The sequence below is a fragment of the Myxocyprinus asiaticus genome, chromosome 1 (assembly GCF_019703515.2).
Source record: "Myxocyprinus asiaticus isolate MX2 ecotype Aquarium Trade chromosome 1, UBuf_Myxa_2, whole genome shotgun sequence".
NCBI lineage: Eukaryota > Metazoa > Chordata > Actinopteri > Cypriniformes > Catostomidae > Myxocyprinus > Myxocyprinus asiaticus.
Genome location: NC_059344.1, coordinates 20,263,943 through 20,288,231, shown reverse-complemented (window position 1 = coordinate 20,288,231; position 24,289 = coordinate 20,263,943). Strand labels below are relative to the sequence as shown.

At 39.5% G+C, this 24,289-nt stretch overlaps 1 protein-coding gene across 1 annotated transcript; it reads right to left on the bottom strand.

Annotated features, from left to right (window-relative positions):
* Positions 1-897: 897 nt before the first annotated feature.
* LOC127442918 (acetylcholine receptor subunit beta-like) lies at positions 898-23,244 on the bottom strand. The gene is made up of 11 exons (XM_051701310.1): positions 23,045-23,244; positions 16,520-16,653; positions 16,066-16,110; positions 15,697-15,806; positions 14,666-14,774; positions 12,442-12,589; positions 11,957-12,142; positions 11,489-11,712; positions 11,214-11,392; positions 1,559-1,700; positions 898-1,190 (listed from the first exon to the last, which is right to left on the bottom strand). The coding sequence occupies exons 1-11, from the start codon at positions 23,094-23,096 to the stop codon at positions 1,050-1,052; spliced, it is 1,470 nt and encodes a 489-aa protein (XP_051557270.1). The 5' UTR covers positions 23,097-23,244; the 3' UTR covers positions 898-1,049.
* Positions 23,245-24,289: the final 1,045 nt, after the last annotated feature.

The window sequence follows — 24,289 nt, the reverse complement described above, 5'->3', positions numbered from 1 at the left end:
CAGTATGACATCACAATGTGGAGGAAGTAGAGAACGAGTCATTTTGACAGCTTGTGTTCAACAAATGCTCTTTTTGCAGAGAGGAGGATGTTTGAGTTATGAAACTTACAATTATGTTTTTATAGTACAATGACCTCTTATATAATAAAAGATCAAGGAAAATTTGATTCCTCATGCCATGACCCCTTTAAATCTTAGGAGGGATTCACTAACGCACTATTGAATACAGTAAGTGTGCATTCCTACAGACTTAAAAATAAGTATTTGTAAATGGATGTATGTGAATTCCCACTTCTAGGAAAAAACATAAGGGCATGTACTTGTGGAATTTTTCTAATGTTCATTTATTTATTTATTTTAAAAAGGGATTCCTAAAGGGATGGCTGTAAGATGATCTTGTGTTGTGTTGAATTTGAATTTTCTATTTAGTTTTGTTGAGAAAAGTGAATGAAAGATCAAGTGTTGGTCAAGTTTATCCTGTGATTAAATTTTTGTAATTCTATAGAAAAATAGAGAATTAAACTATTTAAAAATTGTCATAGAACTAATAAATGACATAAATCAAGGAGATTTTTGGATGGAGGAAAAAATGTTTACTGTGTAAAAAATGCGTACTTATTTTACTCAAAAGTATATATACACATAAAACACACCTAGCCATGGATTATGCTACACATTAATAGTATATATTATATATAATATAATAAGTTAATAGGTAAAAAAGGGAGAAGAAAAATAAATAACAGTTAAAAAAAATAGTTTATTACATGAAGTTAAATAACTACACATATTTTAAACATGACAACATATTGAGAATAGCATACATTATCATGGAAACATTAGTTTTCATTTCAAAGAAAGAAAGAAAGAAAGAAAGAAAGAAAGAAAGAAAGAAAGAAAACAATAAAGCCCACATAAATAAAATCAAATGTTTATTCTCTGGTGCCCTCTTGAGTCAATCCACACAAACTACAGTCCCACAGTTTTATGTTCACTCTAATGTGGGTTGCCTGTCCAGTTGCTGTGTGGTTATTGTTTTTGGGCTCTGATCAGGGAAAAGGCTGGTCAGGAGTGTAGTTGAAACTGGCATCCAGAAACATGGCCAGTGTGCCCAGTGTAGTGATGATAACAAAGAGCCAGAGGAAGAGCCGGTCCAAAACCACAGCAATGTACTGCCAGTCATCTGTCATCTACACACACACACACACACACACACACACACACACACTGCACACACAATAGGATATGTTTATCTCACTGACACAGGAGAATGTATTGTCAATTTTGAATAATCATGAGGATAGGGGGGAGACAGAGAGGAAGAGACTTTGTGTATCTGTGTCTGTGTGTGGAAAAAGGGAGAGGAAAGGGAGAACATGCGAATGTTTGTGTGCTTAATATAATACATAATGTCTGAATGTAAATGTAATAATTCCATTAGGTTTGTATGAGGGTTAGGGAATACAAAATATCATTATATCTGCAAAACAACAGAATTCAATAGACAGTCCCCACCATGATAGAAAAAATATGTATATGTGTGTTTCCAAAGACTTACAGTGTCATCCACATCCTGTTTCTTCAGTTGTTCAGCCATATAAGTAATGGCAGCAATGGCAGATTTGAGATTCGGGGGCAGAATCAGACAATAGTTGTCATTGTTTGAAAATCTCTGCAACTTCACAGTGCTCTCATTGTGACTGAAACACACACAAACATTCACAAATAAAGAATGATTAACCCTAAACAAAGGTTCATAGGTGTACCAACATACTTTTTATTCACAAGCACATTGTTTGTGCAGGATGTTTGTGTCTCTGTATATGTGGGGTTAATGTGCTGTATGCCTTTGTCTTCCTGCTCTTCAATGACAAATAGCACCCTTTCTCTGACCCGACCAGTCCGTGAGCAGCAGTGGCACACATTGAAGTGTCAGGGCAACATTTAGGCAACATGAACTTCACTCCTCACTTAGAATGACCTGCTGCAGCTGTTCATCTGAGCAGTACATCACTGCCGCTTACTCCATTGTTGCTATAAATCATACCAGTCAAGTCACTATCATTTTATTTTTAATAATAGTAAAATCATCAAAACAGTACTGAAAATGGCAGTATGGCAAATATTCAGTGAACAAAAAATATTAAACAAGCCAGAACAAATCTTATATTTTAGCTTCTTTAAAGTAGCCATCATTTGCCTAGATTAGAGCTCTGCACACATCTCTGGGCATTCACTCAACCAGCTTCATGAGATGTCCACGTGGGATGCTTTTTAAATTAAATGGAAGGAGTTCCCATGTACTGCAAGCTGGCACTTGTTGATTTCTTGTCATTTACTATCAAGTCCAACTCATCCACTTTTAAATGAAAATGTTTAGTTTTCTAAAGAAATGCATAAATAGGTGCAATTAATATTTGTTTACAAAACCTATGATTTCAAACATTTAAGCATAAACCTTGAGATCAAAATGTATTTAAAATCATGAAAGGCAAAAATTCAGTTAAGTGTGTCCAAACTTGGAACATAATTGATAAAAAAAAAATGTAGAGTACATGAATTTGCATTATATTAAAATATAATAGATATTATTAAAGCTTCTTGAAATGCAAATTTTTCATTTTCATGCACCTTCAGCACAGGTCTTTGTTGTTTCTGTTATTGAAGGCTTGTAGTTAATTCTTATTTACCTGCAGTTATCAAACTGAGCCTGTTACTTTATTAAATCCATCTGAACAACAGCTGCACCATCAGACTATTTAGTGTGATGTAGTCAGTGGCGTGTCCAGACTTTTTTGACTGGGGTGGCCTGAACACATGGTAGTTCTGTGCAGTTTTGGAGAGATAAAGCTACCGTGGCCTGACTTAATACTATCAAGTAGGCATCTGTTTTATTTTGAGACAGTAAAGAAGATATTGAAGATAATGTTTTTTATTTTTTATTTTATCATAGGCCTACACCAAAGAATGTACATGGATTTTAGTTTTGTCTACTCAATATAGTCATGTATTGGGACTAATTTGATTATTTAATTAAACTTTCTGGTGCCCCCCTAGGGTAAGATGGTGTCCCTGTAGGGAGTTGGTGCACTACGCAGGCTGCGTAACATGCATATAGGGAGCGGCAGAACCGGTCAGTAATACTACACTGAAGATGAATAATACCAAGAAATTGACCATGTATTCCAATGGTCCCTTACCACATCCTTCACAGTCTTAGCAATAAATGCTTTTTGAGTTATTAATAATAAAAAGTGTATATCCTTTCTTATATGCTGAGAACTTTACTGACCCATGACTTATATAAAATATAATTAATGTAAATTTCTTTGATTATTTTTCTTCTATATCTTATTTATGTATACATCTCTGTTGGTTTATATGTATTTTTACGTTTTTTTTTTATTTACTTTTTTGTAATAATTTATTCCTTCACCTGTACTTCTTGTATTTATGACTCTTGTATTTATGACTCAGTGAAAAAAATCCAGTTTTAGCACAATGTGTGGACTTTGTGGATGTGTGGACCCTTACCCACCGTATGAAATATTTCCAACTTATATCAATGTTACATTAACGATCTGGAACGATTTGTCGCCATCTGACCAGCTTACGGGACAAATCGTAATCGTAAATCATAATTTCATAATTTTTTCTTTTTTTTTCTTTCTCCCTTTTCTCCCCAATTTAGAATGCGCTCTAAGTCCTTGTGGTGGCATAGTGACTCGCCTCAATCCAGGTGGCGGAGGATGAATCTTAATTGCCTCCATGTCTGAGACCGTCAATCCGCGCATCTTATCACGTGGCATGTTGAGCGCATTACTGCGGCGACGTAGCGCGTGTGGAGGCCCACGAGGAGGTTACCGCATGTGACTCTACTCTCCCTAGCAACCGGGCCAATTTGGTTGCTTAGGAGACCTGGCTGAAGTCACTCAGCATGCCCTGGATTCGAACTCGTGACTCCAGGGGTCGTACTCTGCGTCTTTACTTTCTGAGCTACCCAGGCCCCCACACCATTTCATATTTAAATACGGGACGATCCCGTATTTTACGGAATCCCGTATTTTACGGGATGTGTGGTGTCTGGAGGTCTAATACATTCTCATGAGCAAAGGGTGGATGCGGAAAATTGTGAGTTTATCGGGAGAAATTGTAAATTGGGAGTACAGCGGAGGGGTAGAAAAACAGGAGGAACCTGGTAAAATCAGGAGTGTTGGCAGGTATGCATTTAATATCTGAATGAACGGTTCTTGGTCAGAATAAGATGATGAAATATGCAGAAGATTACAGCACTACAGTTTTTGTCTAGTTTGGAGAAGAAAGGTCTAGCCTGTTCACTTCAAGCACTGGTGACAGGACAGATGATCATAGTGCTTGTTGTCATATTGTACAGTGTTTGTAGTGAATGGGAGCATTGTTTATAGTGAAATAGTCCCTTAACTGATTTCGTCAAGCCTGCTTCACAGGCTTCGTCAAGCCATATTTCATTTCGGATGACCGTACGCAGTTTTCCACTCATCATCTATTGACACTGCTTCCTGCTCCAATTTAAATCAAGGTTCTACCTGGTTTAATTGAAGGCTGCCTCCAACTTGGGAAATTACCAATTATTGTTTAGAATTTGAGGTGGCACCTGGAGTGGCCAATGGACATGCCACCCATCTGGACACGCCACTGGATCTAGTGCAGTGTTTCCCAACTTTTTTTTGCTGTTAGTAACCCCTACAGCACCATCAGAAAGGCTCAAGTACCCCTTCATCGACACAAAACCAAAGGCGTGTAAAGGCTGGATATCATTTAACGTTCATTAATATTGTAATATCCCTGATGTACAAAATGAAAAGATAAAGTTGCCAGTTATGGATTATTCATCAACAACAGCAAAAACAAAATCTGGCCATATAAGCCTTGAAACTCGCAATAAGAACACACTAATGCTGTGTGGGACCTATAACTTGGTTAAAAAACATTTATATGAAAAGTACTTTAGAAAGTAACTTAAAAGTAACTAGTTATGTGATTACATTTTTAATTAAGAATAAAAAGTAATCTGATTACAGCTTTTATAGAAGTAATTTGTCATTTGTAATAGATTACCTTTTAGAGTAACTTACCCAGTAATGACTGTAGTACACTGCAACTTTGAGCAAAATAATATATGCTGTGATGTAGTGTAGTATACTGTATTGTACAGTAGTGCATGTGCATTGTAGAGGTCAGTATTGTGTTGCTGTGAGCTATAGTGGGAATGAGTCTGTCATACAGTGCAGAATGAATAGTCTGGGAGTGACCTCTCCTCTCTCACATTCCCATTCTCTCAAGGGTGAGTTTTTTCCAACAGGGATTATACAGAGACCGTCACCCGTTCATGCATGGTCAATGAGATGCATACCAATATAGACAAGGACTCAAAATGAATAAACACACATACGGTGTATGCAGTCATATGCATATGGTGTATCTGATATAAAACACACCTCCTTAGATGATTTTCTAGGTAGACCCACTCATTCACACAAAACAACAACAGATCAAAATCCGTAATGATCGGAGGTCCACACTCCTCCATCAAATGTCGCCTACACATAAACACATTAGTAAACTAAATGAGAAAATATGTATTTGTCTCACTGCTTGCAGGGCATCATAATGATTAAATCAATCTCAGTTCACTTCCTAAAATTAGGCAGTATTGCTTTTACATCAATTTCAAAATGTACCACCTGAATTGTACCCCAGACCCCTGTTTCCAAATGAGAACCAAACAAACCATACTCTCTGATTTCAGATGGATGTCATAAGTGTTAAATTTAGGTCACAAAGAAACTTTAGGTTATTCCAAAGTTTGAATAACAGGTGCCACTAGCTAATAAAAAAGGATTAACAGTTCGGCTCACATGAAAATACATAATAATGAACTATCTGTGAAGTCACTTCTGTTGACAGATTCTGCAGCCCTCAAGACTGGCACCACGTCTTGAAGGACTGAGTTTAGCACTTTAAAGTAAGCTCTGTTGGCATTTAGCCATCTTAAGTCCGCCTGTTAGATTGGCTAAAGAGTGTGGGCTCATGCTGTTGCACCACATTATAAGCAGGAATGGACAGGTTCACTGGGAATTCTTAAACAAGGAAGGAGGAGTGTAGAAAAACGAGAGAGAGAGAGAGAGAGAGAGAGAGAGAGAGACAGAGAGAAAGAGAGAGAGAAATAGGCACCCTGTGTGCCCTCAAAACAGATGAAGGAATAGTTTACCTAAAAATGAAAACTCAGTCATAATTCACTCACTCTTTTGTGGAACACAAAAGAAAAAATATGAATGAATATCCTGGTCAGCCTTTTCAATTCAGTGACAGTTTATAGTGACTCAAAAGTGTCATAAAAGGCATCTCATGCATCATATTCCAAGTCTTCTGATGAATATAGGTTTTGTTATTCCTGTGGCAGTAATAGCATGCGATTTAGGAATTAAAAAAAGAAGATGGGTGTGTCCAGGTGCTGCGTTAACTGAAAACCTAAAACATTTACTGATTTTTTAAACAATTACGGATAATTATTCCAAATGCTGTCTGACATTTGACAGATTTGGATTTTGAGGGGAGGTTGTCTGATTTCATGACTGCATTCATCAATGATTATGTCAGTGTGTTACTGCATGATAATAAAGGGCACAAAATGTACAAGATTACAAAGAAAGTGCGCAAAATCGATGCACCGTTTCTGCCAATTACACCTGGATTTAATCCAAGCGCAAACAAACAAGTTATTGTAGTGTACCTTCTCATCTGTGTCACTGCATTTTGATATCAGACATACTGAAGAAGATCAGTGAAGTATTGTCAATGTAAATGCACTTTAAAGCTGCAAAACAATCTTGTTTTAGCACAGCAGTTGATTGACAGGTAGAACTTTCACCCTAGAAGTCTTGGGTAGACACTGTATGAACATACATATACACTGTATATATATATACACACCTCATATATATATATATATATATATATAGCACACACCTCACAAATTCAAGGCTACACTACCCAAATCTTTTCTGACATGTTTAAAAATCATCGGGAGGCCATAAGCTGCTTGTAATTCCTCTCATATGATGCGAGCTGTGACCATACGATTACCAACAATATCCACACGATTTCTCCCAACAGGTAAAAAAAACAGTCAGGAGCTCACACCACTGGTGAAAATTGCACAGTGTTTGCCCGGCCTCATTGACAGATGGAGACTTTGTCTCTGCCACACACACACTGTCCACTCAAGCAGAGTGGAATGGACACAGTCACGCACATGTTTTCAGAGAAAACCCCTCCTTCCATCCATCCATGTGTCCATCCTTCCATCCATCCATCTATGTATCCCCTCTTCCCCTGACCCTCCCCTGTTGTTCTTGTGTGCATTACACTCTAATGCCCAAACTCAACAAGAGCTTAAGCCCTGGCGACTTTGGAGGGGTGACTGAGCTTAACTGGGCTGAAATCAAATGCCCTTGGATTGAGAGGAGTAACATGCTAGTGCAGAGACTTTCACCAGCCCCCAGCCCTGATCCGTGTTTATGACAGTTGCTTAAAGGTGAGCAATATTCCCAACACCAGTAGATTATGGTACAGGCACATTAAACTACTGCATATTGATTTGTCACATATTTGTGTTTGTATTTGAGTGAGAGAGGGATTAGGTAGAACAGCTGCGCTCAGTCTAACAGGATTTCTTGAACTGAGTTGTACTGAGAATTTGCAATCAAACAGTTTTAAAAAGAAGTCTTAAAAAAGTACATACAGTAAACTACTGTGTCCTTTGGATGACAGACAAGGATTACTATCTCTGTAAATGTAGTGGTCCATTAACTGAAGGAAGGCATTAGCCTCTTTTCCAAAAAAAAAAAACAACAACAGCAAAGGGAGCCGGTGCATGTGACATGTCTGTCAGCGGGTGAATGCTAACAGCATCACCAACTTAACTCCCTGCTAATGGCCGTACCAACTCTGTTCAGGTTCTCTGGGAACAACAAATACTCTGTATCTTTTGGTAGACAGGCTCTTGTAGCCTTGGCACTGATGCTTTAGATCTAAGCAGAAGTATGTGTAAAAGGTGAACTTTTAGAAGCTTATATATGTATTAACGTTTATAGAAATGAATTTCTCAGTTTCACGCTGTAGAACTGACAAGCCATGTTGTCCATGACTCAAATGTGATCTGGTCTTATTAGTACATCCTGCATTTCCTCATTTCCTTAGCAAATGCAAAGCTACATACTACAACATACAAGCAAAATGTCCATTCAATTTAAACACAGGGAATTTGTGACACAACCCTACATACTAAATACATGCTAGCTGCCTTGAGACGTCACACAGGTCACATAAACTACAACACATAGAGACTGTATCACCTAGATATCACATAGACTGTCTGTTCCCCGATCTACCAAACACAAACCCCTCACTAAATAATTTAGAAACATTTTGATGAAGGTAAAACTAAAAACAAACAAACAAACAAACCAAAAAATTATATATATATATATATATATATATATATATATATATATATATATATGTATATATATAATTTTACTCCCCCAGGTTATTGTTTAAACATGAGCCTCATCTGAAGGGTCGAGGAGGTGTTGCTGCAATTTACAGTGAAGTTTTTGGTGTTACTCAGAGGATAGGATATAAATTTAAGTCTTTTGAACTAATAATGCTTAATGTGATACAAATAAAAAATAACTGTTGTCTTTTGCCCTTGCTACAGTATATAGATCACCCGGGCCGTATTCTGATTTCCTTGCATTTGCAAATTTTCTATCAGATCTAGTAGTCACTGTGGATAGAGCTTTAATTGTTGGTGACTTCAGCATTCACATAGATTATGAAAATGACACATTGGGATTAGCATTTCTCGATATTCTCAACTCTCTTTGAGTCAGACAAAATGTGACAGGACCAACTCATCGCCATAATCATATGCTAGATTTAATTCTGTCATATGGAGTTGATGTTGATACTATAGAAATACTACCACAGAGCGATGGCATCTCGGATCATTACCTCGTCTCTTGTATGCTGCGATTAGCTAATGTTACTCAATCTACACCACACTATAATTCAGGTAGAACTATTCTTTCAACCACTAAAAATAGCTTCACTAATAATCTTCCAGATATATCTCATATACTCAGTAAGCCAAAAAGTCTAGAAGAACTTGATGTAATAACAGAAAATCCAAATACACTCTTGATAGTGTTGCCACCCTTCGATTAAAGAAAATTAAAGAAAAAAGCCCCGCACCATGGTACAATGATCACACTCATGCTTACAAGAGAGCAACTTGGAAAATGGAGTACAAGTGGAAGAATACAAAATCAGAGGTATTTCGCTGTGCATGGAAGGATAGTGTCTGTAGCTACAACGAGGCACTAGAGACTGCCAGGTCAGCATATTTTAACAAACTCATAGAAAAAAACCCACAACAATCCTAGGTATTTATTCAGTACTGTGGCTAAATTAGTTAGGAACAAAGCCTCAACTAAACAAGATATTCCGTCGCAGTACAATAGTATTGCCTTCATGAATTTCTTTACTGATAAAATTAAAATAATCAGAAATAAAATTGGAATTATGCAATTGTCTCTCACAGTACCTCAGAAAACAGTGTCTCAGAATTTCCCTCACAAGCAGCTTCAATCCTTTGCTGTCATAGGTCATGAAGAGCTAACAAAACTTATCGAAATATCAAAAGCCACAACATGTATGTTAGATCCAATACCAACTAAGCTCTTAAAAGATGAATTCCCTGTAATCTCAGAACCTCTTCTTAATATTATTAACTCCTTGCTATCCTTAGGACATGTCCCAAGAAACTTTAAAATGGCAGTTATCAAACCACTTATTAAGAAGTCACAGCTTGATCCTGGAGAATTGGCTAATTATAGACCAATTTCAAATGTCCTGTTTATGTCGAAAATACTAGGAAAGTAATGTCCTCCCAACTATGTTCATTTCTACAGAGAAATAATATATATGAACAATTTCAGTCAAGATTTAGGCCCCATCACAGTACAGAGACTGCACTTATCAGAGTTACAAATTACTTGCTCTTATCATCTGATTGTGGTTGCATTTATCTTCTAGTGCTTTTAGATCTTAGTGCTGCCTTCGACACCATAGATCACGACATTTCTTGAATAGGCTTGAGAATTATATTGGCATTTGTGGACTTGCATCAGCATGGTTTAGGTCCTATTTATCAGACCGCTACCACTTTGTCTGTGTAAATGAGGAATTGTCAAATAAAAAAAATGTTAAGTATGGATCAGTTTTAGGGCCTCTGCTTTTCTCCTTATATATGCTTCCCCTGGGAGATATTATCAGGAATCATGGAATAAGTTTCCACTATTATGCCGACGATACCCAACTTTATATTTCTTTGAAACCCGACGAAATTTCACAATTCTCCAAATTAGAATTTCCTTCAACTCAATTCCAACAAAAAAGAGGTACTAATTATTGGACCAAAAACCTCTAAAAATAAGCCACTAAAATATAAATTGACTCTCAATGGATGAACTGTTACGTCGTCTTCTACAGCGAAGAATTAGGTGTTATAGTTGGTACCAATCTGTCCTTTGAAAATCAAATTTACTAAGCTATGACACATGTTCTCTGTTGCTGATGCCGAAAAACAAATTCATGTATTTATGACCTCAAGACTAGATTATTGTAATGCCTTACTGGGAGAATGTCCTGCAAGTTCAATAAATAAACTTCAATTGGTTCAAAATGACTAGAACCAAGAAATATGACCATATTAGCCCCTTTTTATTGTCGTTATATTAGCTACCTGTTACATTTCTAATTAATTTGAAAATTTTGTTAACTGCGTACAAAGCTTTGAATGGTCTAGCTCCGCAGTACTTAAGTGACCTTCTACCATGCTATATTCCATCACGTTCATTACGATCACAAAATTCTGGCCTGTTAATGGTTCCTAGAATATCAACAACATGGCTATGATGGTTCGTCAGCTTGACTAGCACCAAACCATCTCTAACCAGCATAAACCAGCTAGTAAGCATGTTTTTTTTCTGATTACAATTAATCTTTACATTTTTAGAGAACAGTTGTTATATACAGGACCTGATTTATTTTGTGTCTGGAATTCAGTCTAATATGACTTCTGTTATAAACTATTTTATTGCACTTACCTTCCTCTCCATGGCATTACTAGTTCTGGGTTGATCTTTCGGATGAAATATTCACCTCCAGGTCTAAGACCTTGGTCCAAACAATTCAGAGGAACATTTTCTTTTGGCTGTTCCTCCACCGGTTCCTCAGTCTGAGGCCTCAGCACACCCAAGTACCGAGGGAGGAAGTTAATGAAAACCTGGAAATGAATGAAAATAAGTGTTTAAATGTTCACAAATAGGAATGATATTGTGAACCAAGAATCAAGATCTTCATGAATCTGGTAGAGACTCACCTTTCGCACCCATAGGGGCATGTGGTGTGTGCTTGGAGTCCTGTGGTGGAGGTTCAGGACCACCACGCTAAGAATGACTGAGAACGTCACCAAGATCATGGTGAACATTACGTAGTTAACGATAATAGGAATGCCGAGAGATGTTTCTGGAACTTTGTCAGCCAACAACAGCATGAAAACAGTGAGAGCGATGAGGACTGAGATGGACAGTGTCATCTTCTCACCTGGGGAAGGAGAAAACAGACTCCGATGAACCATAATGACAAGACAGTTTCTATATTTAATTAATGGACATGACCTTAACATAGTCAGACTGTTTCATAGAATACCTAAGCAGAACAGAAACCTCAATGGTTGACAACCAGACACTGCAAGCACTGCTCTAATGGCATAAGTAGATGTGTTTAATCATGATCACATGGATCTTCTTCAATTCTGCTGGACTGAACTGAAACTGAAAATGCTCACCTGCACCAGGTGGCAGATAAAAGACGAATATGGCCAGCACACTGGTGAGGATGCAGGGGACGATGATATTTATGATGTAGAATAGAGGCTTCCTCTCGATGATCAGGTAGAAGGTAATGTCCTCATACAGGTCATCCTGGACGTTCTTTCTGGTGGGTTTATGACAGATTTGCCACTCACCATTCTCTTAGAGAGGAAGAGAGATGACTAATGAGAGTAAAAGAAATATAAGGGAAGAGAGTGTGTGTGCATGTATGTGTCTGTGTGTGTTTCATAGGATTGTTTTGATTTTGATGCATTAAGCTAATTACAGCTTGTGAGTTGACCACACTTACATACAGTAATTGTATAATGTGTCCAAAAAACAAGTAATCAGCTACAAGTACAATCTGACCATATTGAAAATGGTTTGTGAAAAAGTTTTTATTGAAACTGAATAACACTTGGCAGTAAATGATGACTTTTTAACAATGAAGTACACTAACCAGTGAAAGCATTCTCATCTATCACGATCTCATGAAGCTCGTTGCCATCTTCATCTAAACCGTATTGGAGGTCCACTTCTGAGGAATCATATGTGTAAGAGCGAAACACCATTGTGCAGTTCTGCCAATCAAATGGGAAATACGCCACCTATAAGAGAGGAGAGAAATGCTGCGTCCGAATATGCATACTTCCCTTCTATATAGTAAGCCAAAAAGGTATGCCAATGGACCAGGGTGTCCGAATCCTCAGCATTCATAAAAGAGTAGTGCAGAAATACCCGGATGACCAACAACATCTGGCGAAAGTCTGATGTGCAGATCCACTGAACATTGAACTCGCCTATGCATGAGAGCTGAGGAGCTGTTAAGTTCAAAACGATAGATAAATATATATATATTTGAATATATATGATTAAACGGTATAGAACCGCAAGTTGGACGGCTCTTTTCAACTGTAAGTGATATATAAACCAAGAAGGTTGTTCAATGTGCTTTAATTGTGCTTGTTTAACAAAACCAGAGTACATTATTTTGCAGTTGTTGTTATTATATCATATATTCGGGTCACGGGACAATGCCCACATTCTCAGATGAAGTATGTCCAGAATGTATTCATACTTCTCACCTGCATACCTAAGGAAGATACTTTTTACCGGACGATAAGTACGTTCTTCATCAGATGCAGTACATTAGACCCCATTTTCACCTGGTATTAAGATGCGTTTTTGGTGATCCGATCACATGTGGTCAGCACTAAATACAGGTCTAAAATTGGTCTAAATCGTTTTGTGATCAAAAACGAATGTGGTCAAAAATATATGTAACAGCATCACATTTGAAGTGTAAATGGTAAGCCGCCCTGTATGCACCCGGCAGCAGCGAAGCACCACCCCTCACCTGCCAATCAATTGCTGTGCTAAAACAAGAGTTTAATGTTGCTGGCTACAAGCAACTTTAAAAGGAAATAACCGCCCGATCATAAAAATAATGTAGCCAAGTGGAGAAATTTTATGTAATTTAACTCTAGTCATAACTTGGACATGGCCCCTTTAAGAACCCAAGTTTTGTGACACCGGAGTTTTGCGACACCTGCTTTCTGACATGTTAGAAACATGAGAACATACATTGTGCAAGAGAGCTCCCGGTTTTGTTCATAGGTTGAGAATTCTTTGGGGTGCATATGGATTGCATGTGTGGTGTTTGACCGCATTTTCTGCACATGTGAGGACTGGTCTCTACCGTATTTCAGTTTCTGTATTTTCTTTATTCTTTTTATAATTTTTTTTTTTATACATCGACTGCTGTTTTTTTTCCTTTTTTTTTTTTTTTAAACAAACAGCCATCAGAATAAAACCACAAAAGATATTTTTGTATTCTGCGTGGTTTATTCACAACCCACCGGCTACAATTAAAAAACGGATACATACTGTACACAAACATGAGAACTTCACGGATCCTCTTCAGTGTGTCTGATACCAACACACAGGGACACTTATGAGAAACACAAACATCTGCAGCTCAGGTTAATACAGGTAATCTACTAAAATAATGGACAATTCTGCTCGAAATGATGCGTTTGTGCTTAAATTAAATTTAAGCTGCATCTGAGAGAAATCTTTGTCTTTTCTGACTTTGCTGTGCTTTAATGTCATGCAGTCACATGCTGACATAGTGGTTGATGTATGTTGTCATGAAACAGAGACCCTCCCCTCCAAATCCGATCACAAGTGGTCACAGGAGACCCATTTAAACATACAGGTGTAAACAGCGATGTGTCTCGTCTGACCACATGTGATCGGATCACCCAAGACACATCTAATACCAGGTGGAAACAGGGTCTTACAGTACACAATTTCAGACACAGCTAAAGTATGTGTTAGAATTGACCACATACATAGTCATGGTCTTAAGTTAAAATTGAAATATGGGTTGTCAGCTTTGATCAAAATTGAAAAGAATGAACAGAAACAATATTGAGGCCACTGTGACCACTGTGACTATATGCTGATAATACTGCAATATAAGAATTTAAATCAGTAAAGTGAACTGTGTTCAAGGAATGTTCTGGGTTCAATACACAGCATCTGTGACATGCTGTGGATTAACATTTGTTCCTCAGTTTGTAAAAACAAACAAAATGTTGTGTTTACATTAATGCACTATGGAAGTCCATTTGTATTGATCCCGGAACATTCCTTTAGCACGCAAACAAGTTCATATGTACCTCTAAGGAACAGGTGCTGCGGTAGATGGCCGGTGGATACCAAGAGACTGTGCCATCACTGTTCACTAGCACGTTCACATACAGGGCAACATCAAACTGACCATCATTACTGGTTAACAGAAGGAGAACATGTCATAGTCATGTCTTGAACTCAGTGTGTTATTTGCATTTTAGGCATTTTAGGACCCTAACATGAAAACCCCCCAAAAAAGAAGAAAAGGATTTTAAAAGATTTAGAAAGTTCCTACAGATTCAAATAAATTCCTAATTACGATAATAATCTGACTTTTAACCTGATGTATGATAAAATGGACAGAACATTTTCAAAAAGTGACCTGAGACATATACCATATAGGGATCATTATATCAGACTTGATAGATGACTTATAGATGAGATACACATAAAGGCTTGGGGTTGGACTCTTTTTACTTGGGCCAGTAAGCAACCACCACCCAGAACACCCTAACGAGATAACACCCCACTATCATTGCACAGGATCCACTCACATTTTCTCAAGAAAATCTAAAAGGGTTCAGTTCAGCTAAACCACATTTAAGACATGACAACTTAGTGTAAATTTTGTTTATTACAGGGATTGTATGCTCATGACACCTGCATTCAGTTTAAGTAAGAAACTGTGACAGATTGCTTTGAATTTAGCAGTGTGGGCCCAGAGCTGAATGTCCAGATCATGCATTTCTTAAGACTCATTTGGGGTTCATCAGATTCCACATGGGCGGAACCCTCTGGAGATCTTCCAAAGGACCCTCAAACATCCTATTTACAGTATGTACTCAAAGAACATCAATATATACAGTAGTCCAAGTGCCTTAAACCCTTTCCCTTATGATCAGATTACTGAAGGAACTGTAGACAGTCCTTAGAGTTCTTGCAGGAATTTAAAGTATGTTTTCCACAGAACTTAAGTGATGTCTAGAGGATCTCCAGAGGGTTCCGCTGCTTGCGTATGAGAAACCCCGAATGGTACCTCAGGTATCTTTTTATTTTAAAGTCAGGAGGGGGTTCTTACTTATTAATTAGGTAGATGTCTGGACGCCACACTTTTGTGGAAGGAATTCGCACAACATTAATGTTGTCATAGTCCATGGGATTCCAAGATAACCTGTAGTCAGTCCATGCCTTGCAGAGAGAAACACACACACACACACACACACACACACACACACACACACACACACACACACACACACACAGCATTATTTTAATGAGAACCATGAGCACACTAATTCGCTCTACATCAGAAGAAAATACGAGGGACAGCATTAAAAAAGAGATGAAATGACATGCAAGTAACTTACAAATATAAAAAATGACAAGTCAATCTAAGCGGAAAATAAACAGCAGTTAGGCAGGATGAGATAAATGAGCTGCCTCTTACCATATTCATGAACACGTTTGTTGTCATCTCTCCTTTCTTCTCATCCTGTGAAAGAGGAGAGAGTGACATTAGCGCTGCGCTAACATGTGTCTAGCGTGCCATGCTGCAACAGTCAGTTCTTCCATAAGAAAGCTAATGTTCTATGCATGGCTCAAAGCCCCATGCCTGGAAAGCGCTTGCTGATAGGGGATTGAGTGCTAATGTTTCTCTAATGTTAGGGAAATGTTTCTGAAGCGTTGGCTGCATGGCCCAGTGGATGCGTGAGAAGCAGCTGTGTGGCTGATCTCCAACAGCCTGCTGTGAATGTCACCGTACACAAACTGTGTGAGTGATGAGAGAGACAGAGGAAGAGAAAGAAATGCTTTGGAATAAGAGAATGAATAAACAGAGGATCAGTATGTAATTCTGCATAGGAACATGTGTGTGTGTGCATGTGCGTGTGTTTATATCATACCAAGCTGATGAGTTGTACTAAAGTCATTCCCACTCTGACCATCACTCTCTCATTCCAGATACGTGATGGCCGCACCTTCAAGTTGTAATCCTGAAACAAATTCTCCAGGAGCCTCCGTTCAGCCTCAGATGCACCTGAAGACAAAATACATAAACACTTGAAGCAACCGGTACATTAGAAAGGACCTCTTATAGACGCTAAGATTTTCAATGAATAAGATAATAATATTTACTAAGTCCTAAACCTAAATCTAACTCTCACAGAAAGCTGTTGGCATCATTATGTTCAAAGCTAAATATGATTTGGCCAATTAATGAGTATTTCAAATAGTTAGTGAATTCCAAACGGCACCCGTGCACATTTATTCACAATTATCATAATCCACGCTGCATGAAACGCCATATAAGGAAGGCTTCAGACTTGCTTGTAAATGAGAATAGGAAGCTTTTAACATATATGCGAACATCAATAAAAGATTGTATTCACATTGTAAAATATTGATTTAACAAACACTCACATCTAAAAAGAAAGTGAGGAACTTACAGTCATCTTTGCTGCCATCAGAGTTTCTTTTGTGAATTAAACTATCCAAGAGGTCAATAAAAATGGTTTGACATGAAGCTTTAGTGTAAAAAATTTTCAGTTCATGTCGACAGGTGGATGTCCACCACCATGAACCTTCTCTGGTTCAGTTGAGCACATTGACCACGTCATTGGGGAAACTTCTTGAGTAAATCCAAGACTGTACAGTGATACATCCCTTGCAACAGGAACAATCTTCAAAGAAATTGATAGAATGCTTGAAGAAGTCTTTGACCGAAACGCTGTAAGATACTACAAATTTAAAAGCTGCCCACGATGTGTTAATTTATGGTTTTACACCTGACCATACGTCAACTGGACGCGATTTACCGATGCCTATACTAAATTATGAAATCTAAATAATAGAGCTTATAATAATAATAATAATAATAATAATAATAATTATAATAATAATAATAATAAAAAGTCCAGCCAGTCACATTAGATGACATAATTTTTTCTTTCTCGAGAAAATCTAACGCAAACCCATGTCAAGAGCTTCTGCAGGAAATGAGAGTTGGGGAAAAAACCTATACTTTGAAAAAATAAATGAAAGCAACAAAGAAACTTTTCTAAATAAAAGCTTTATTATTATTATTATTTGTTATTTTTAAAGTTAATTTCACTCATTAATTTTTTTTTTCATTACTTAGAAGTAACAATTTTACTTCTATCAAAATGTAGTCATGGCAGTTTGTCTGAAAGAACACTACATGTTCGGATGTCTTATGCACGATTTACACATGGTCGGGAGCAGGTGTCAATTTTGTTCGTACTGACTAACGTTTTGAAAATACAAAAACTTTAATGAATCTGAAAATGTATGTCACACCAGCTTTACGAACGATTTACACAAAATTATTCTGCTCGTGTTTCATTAGCAATTTACAAGGGGTGTTTTTTTTTTGTGCTTTTTTTTGTGTCAGATTTACATGTAGCTAACTTCTGGTGCCAAATTTATCCCAAAATATAACCAAGTACATACAATTACATTCTTTTTTCATTATAGCAGTTCATTAACCCTTTCCTCTTTTAATAAAAATAACTCCATCAAAGACATGCCTCTATCTCTCTCTCTCTCTTTCTTCTCTCTTGCAGTCATAAAAGTTTTGAGTTTCTAAGAATGGGACAAGCCTCAAGGTCTTACCATCATGTGGTGAAGTCATTACCCTTACACTGCTTTCTTTTTCTCCTTATTACAAGGTCAAACATGCTGTGCCGTTGCAAACACTGTATGCATTGTATCTTCAAGAACTGCAGTCCCACACAGTTCACAAAAGCACATAACTTATAAATGATGGTGTTACATAACTTTTATTTTCTGTGACCACATGCATTCAGATAAACCTGAGTGTTCACTGCAATGCTAACCACAACTGTTTTGTTTTGAAAATATTATCATTTCATATTTTAAACAGAATCTGAAAGCATTTCTTTTAAGTTAGCTTAAGTAGAGATGGGGGTGTGGTCAAGCGCTGATCTGTGGAGAGTGAGGTCCGGGAAAGCTGAGTGGTTAAGGATTTACACCTGTGCTAACACCTGTTTGTATTTCCAGTGAGCTGTGGTGGAGATAAAAGGGGAGGAGATTGCGACAGAAGTGAGAGAGAATTGAGCTTGAACAGCCTGTGTATGTGTGTGTGTAGAGTGTGTACCTGAAAAGCAACAAGTTATCATGTAAATAAAGAACTGTTTATTTGAACGCAGTATGCCGTCTCCCACTTCCTCCTTCCCTGGAACTAAGGGATTTGTTACAGTGGTGCCGATACCTGGGATCGAGGAAGAACGCCGTCATGGAGTCGTCGCTGCTGGCCGAAATCGTCAAGACCAGACGCAACATCAAGCTCTCCTGAGCTGCGGTCGGAACAACAACAATGGTTCCAGGCCCTGATGCAAGCCCAGGCGGAGGACCTACAGGTGATCTGGAGCTTGCTGCCACAGGGGGGTACTCCAGCAGTGTCCCCGACCATGCCCGCTGTGCCTCAGATCACATTTGCGACCAGGATGACCCCGAAGCCTTTATAGAACTTTTTGAGCATGCTGCGGAGGGGTCGAGGTGGTCCAGCATGCAGTGGGCGTCCGCTTATTGCCACTGTTGCCGGGGGAGGCTCAGTTTGCAGCCCAACAGCTACCTGTTGTATGTCTGCTAGAGTACTCGGACCTGAAGCAAGCCATCCTGCAACGGGTCGGCCGTAACCCAGAACAGCACCATCAGAGCTTCCGGGTGCTGACATTTGGTGAGTTTGGCCGCCTGTTCACCTTCGCCCAACAGCTCTGTGATGCCTGTCAGAGGGGGTTGCTGGCCGATGGAACCGTCAACCTGGTGGTACTGGAGCAGTTTGTAGACCGTCTACTGAAGGGGACAACGGAGTGGATCCAGTGCTGCTGTCTGGCGTCACTGGAAGAGGCAGTCCAGCTGGCAGAGGACCACTTGGCAGCTGTGGTGAGCAGGGCATGGCTGAGCGATAAGGTTGGACAGCTGGGGGAGAAGAGAGAGAGAGGCACGAAGCTGTCTGTGTTTGTGTTTGTCTATGTGTTTGACCTGACTGCTGAAAAGCAGTGCATGTATTTTATGTCGTGCTGAAAAGCACCCCATTATGTGTGACACTGAAAAGTGTGGGTACAATAATTGTCTTACGTTTGGATGTTTAACCGGCTCCCACTTCCTCCTTATGTTGAGAGCAAGAGATCTGCCACAGCAGTGTATCCGGGAGCCAGCGAATTCTGTTCTCTCTCTCCAACTCTCTCTCTCTCTCCCTCTTTCTCTTCCCCTTCCCCAACCCATACTGTTTCTGTCCCTACCTCCCGGGGGATCATTGCCCCGAAGCCTGCTCCCCGGACCCGGGGCTGTTCTATTGCTCCAACCCCCTCTTTTCCTGTTCCCATTTCCTGCCAGGTTGGTGAATCTGGGGCTGTAAGTGTGGGGGTAAGGTCTAGGCCGGTGTGCTGGCGCTGCGGGGAACCGGGACACGTTCAGGATCAATGCCCAGTGATGGATGTGGGGGCGTGGGTCTGGGTCCCAGATGCGTCACAAGCCACCCCCGATCAAGTGGGGATGTACCGTATACCAGTGAGTATCCAAAGGGTTACATACCAAGCCTTGGTGGATTTGGGTTGTAATCAGACCTCGAGTCACCAAAGCTTGGTTCAGGGTGAGGCTTTGGGTACAGCACGCCGGGTGAAGGTGAGGTGTGTGTATGGGGATATACACGAATACCCTTTAGTGCCTGTTACTGTTCAATTCCTGGGACAAAAACATAGAACAGGGACAGCGGTTAGTCCCCGTCGTACCCATCCGCTGATCTTGGGTATGAATTGGCCAGCATTTCAGTCATTATTGAGGGAAATGTGTGCAGATGGGTCCTGCAATAGTGTAATTTGGTGTGGGATTTGAGAAGCACTGGCTGGGGAGGCGGTGCCTGGGCCGTCGACATCAGCTCCACATCAGGGAAACCCGGAAGGAAGTGAGGGCTCTGCCCCTCCCGCCCTCCAGGGATTTCCCTCTGGAGCAGACAAGAGGTGAGTCTGTCAGGCACGCCTTTGACCAAGTGAGAGTAATTGATTGTCAACTGCTTCAGCCCAGCGTTGCTCTCTCCTACCCATACTTTTCAATTATTAAAGACCAGTTGTATCAGGTGATGCAGGATGCCCAAACATAAGAAGATACAACACAGTTGTTAATTCCAAAAAAACGCTGGGAAATGGTCTTCCAGGCAGCTCATTATAATCCGATGGCACTTAGGGCAAGATAAGACACTGAACCGTCTCATGGCCCATTTTTGTTGGTGAATCCCCCGGCCAAACCAAAAGCCCCATTGCGCCCTCTTCCGTTGATCAAGGTTCCCGTCGAAAGAATTGGCATGGAACTTGTCGGGCCATTAGAACGGATGGCACGGGGGCATCACTTTGTATTAGTCTTGGTGGATTATGCAGTGCGATACCCTGAAGCAGTGCCCCTGCACAACATTTCAGCATGCAATGTTGCGGAGGCACTCTTTAAAATTAGCTCCCGAGTTGGGATTCCAAAAGAGATCCTAACTGATCAGGACACCTTGTTTATGTCACTTACACTCTGTTCGTACATGTAGACGCGCGAAATTGGGATAAGTGGCTAGAACCCCTGTTATTTGCAGTACGAGAGGTCCCGCAAGCCTCCAAGGGGTTTTCCCCCTTTTAATTACTTTATGGGGAATTTTAGATGTTCTGAGGGAAAATTGGGAGGAGGGACATTCAGAGAGTTAGACCGAAATTCAATACAATATGGACCTGAGAGCAAAACTCCACACACTGGGGCAACTAACACAGGAGAATTTGCTCCAGGCCCAGGAATGGCAATCCCGGCTGTATAACAGGGGCACTCAGCTATGAGAATTCTCACAGGGAGATAAGTTCCTTGTGTTATTACCCACATCAAGTTCTAAATTGTTAGCCAAGTGGCAAGGGCCCTTTGAGGTTACACGGCGAGTTGGGGAAGTCGACTATGAGGTAAAACGGACAGATAGAGGCGGGGCATGGCAAATCCACCACCTGAATTTATTAAAACTGTGGAGAGAAGTGGTATCCATGGCTTTGGTGTCCAGAGGTGGACTTAAAAACCACCCATCAAACCACCCCAGTTCCCTGTGGAGACCACCTCTCACTGTCCCAAGTCAGTGAGGCTGCCAGGTTGCAAAAGGAGTTTTCTGACGTGTTTTCGCCTCTACACTGTCGTACGTACCTCATAGAACACCACATTGAGATGACCCCGGGAGTGGTGGTATGTTCCCTCCCCTATCAGTCACCGGAACACAAGAAAAAGTGGTCTGGGAAAAACTCACAGCCATGCTCGGTATGGAGGTAATCGAGACCCAATCGAGTGTGTGTGTGTGTGTGTGTGTGTGTGTGTGTAGAGTGTGTTGCTGAAAAGCAACAAGTTATCCTGTAAATAAAGAACTGTTTATTGGAACGCATTACGCCGTCTCCTGCTTCCTACTTCCCTGGAACTAAGGGATTTGTTACAGCTTATTATGTATATATTTGAACTCTATTGTCATTGTATTAAAATTTGCAACCTGGTCTCATAGAATCACATTACTATAGCTATATTACTATATTTACTCTATGTGGCTTGTATATATTGCGGCAGTTTCCTGGTGAAATAAACTACAGGCATTTCAACAAAAATTACTTTTATTTCATGGGTAAAAGGGCACATTATCAGTTCAAAAACACTTAATTTTCACCCTGTTCCTCATACAATGCTATCTTATGACATAAAAAAAAAAAAAACAATTTACTATAGCAAATGACTTGTCAGGTGATTGTTTTAACGTTTGCGTTACATAACCAATTACATTTACAAGCATGTTCAAGCATTATCAAATTGTGTGCCAGCTCAACTGATACAGCATTGCACTTGCAGAGCATGAAATGCGAGCTAAAAGTGTCATAAAAGCACCACAAAATGTTGTGGTTGCTTGAGCAATTCTGTTTTTCATCACACATTTGCTTTTTATGACACTATCGGTTAGGTTTAAGGTTTAGGGGTAGTCCTTATTGATTTAAAACTCGATGGAGCAAAACCCTTAAAAACCCGATCTGTTTCTGAAAAAAAAATGTACTCGCTTTTAGTGCCACACAGAAGACATTTCACCTCGGAACTGCCACAATACATGTAATGAACCACTTCATTTAATTTTGCAAAAATGTCGCCACCATCACTTATTATTAGGCTGTAAATGTTCTTCTTTTAACTTTTATTTTTTTAAAGAATTATTGTTCTTGTTTTTAAATATTTTAAAAATTCTGACCTATGAATTTGAAATGTGCTTTAAAAATAAAACGTATTATTATCATTTTAACTTTTGCTATTAATGTCAGCACAAATATTCTCGTCCCACAGTTTATTGTGATCACAATAGGATAATGGCACACACAACTATTACATTACACACACATCTGGATTACCTGTGTGAGTTAGAAGCCAGCAGCTCCACAGGAACCAAAGCAGAATCTTCATTTTGACCAAAATCGTCTTCCCTATTTCCACACTTTGGCCCCTTCACCTTGCACCAGCTTTCCCCACAAGCACCACGCACAAACACACCTTTACAAACTTTCACATACACTCACACTAACTCACATTTCTCAGCCCACAGTCTCTATCCTCTCTCTAACACAGTCACACAGCACAAAGTGATTCTGTAAATTCTGGTACCATGAACACTGCCTTTGGTTTGGCAAAGTCTCACTCTGCCCATCAAACTCTGACATGGTAACCCCATAATTTTCCCTTCTGCCTGATTTGGAGGGTGTTCTGATTTGTGGAACGCAGGTCTGTGATTGGTTGGGAGGCCAGAGAATTATGGGAGGGAGAAAGGAATGTGTTTAGACTATGTGGCAGCCCTGGCAGGCACCTGTTGATGGTGTATGTGTGTGTGTGTGTGTGTGTGTGTGTGTGTGCATAGAGAAAGGAACAAAAGTGTGTTGGAGGCAGTGGGGATATTTTTGGGGAAGAACAAAGGGAAGAGGTGGGCATGACTGTTCTTTCCCAGGGGGTGAGAGAGGACAGGAATGAACATATAAACACACACACACACACACACACACACACACACACACACACACACACACACACACACACACACACTGCTTACATACTGCTGTGGGACTTCCTATTCACACTTGTTTTTTATATAACCTAATTATAATAACTATAGACACACTCTAACCCTAAAATTTATAGAATATTTAGATATAAATTATTATTTTTCTTTGTGGGGACATCCTCAGGACAGTTCTATGAGGTTTTGGTGTTCTTTTGGGGACACTGTCATAAACTTTCTCCCTGTACAAGGATCATGTCGTTCCAAAACCATATGACTTTCCTTCTTCCGTGGACCACAAAAGGAGATGTAAGGGAGAGTGACAGTCTCAGTCACCATTTACTTTTATTTTATGACAATGATGACTGAGGTTAAACTTTCCTCTTGCGTTCCACAAAAGAAAGTTATAAGGGTGTGGAACACATGAGGGTGAGTAAATGATGACATCATTTGTATTTTTGGGTGGAATATCCCCTTAAGGATAGCAACACCTGACACATACACACACACACACACACACACACACACACACACACACACACACACACACAGAGAGAGAGAGAGAGAGAGAGAGAGAGAGAGAGAGAGAGAGAGAGAGAGAGAGAGA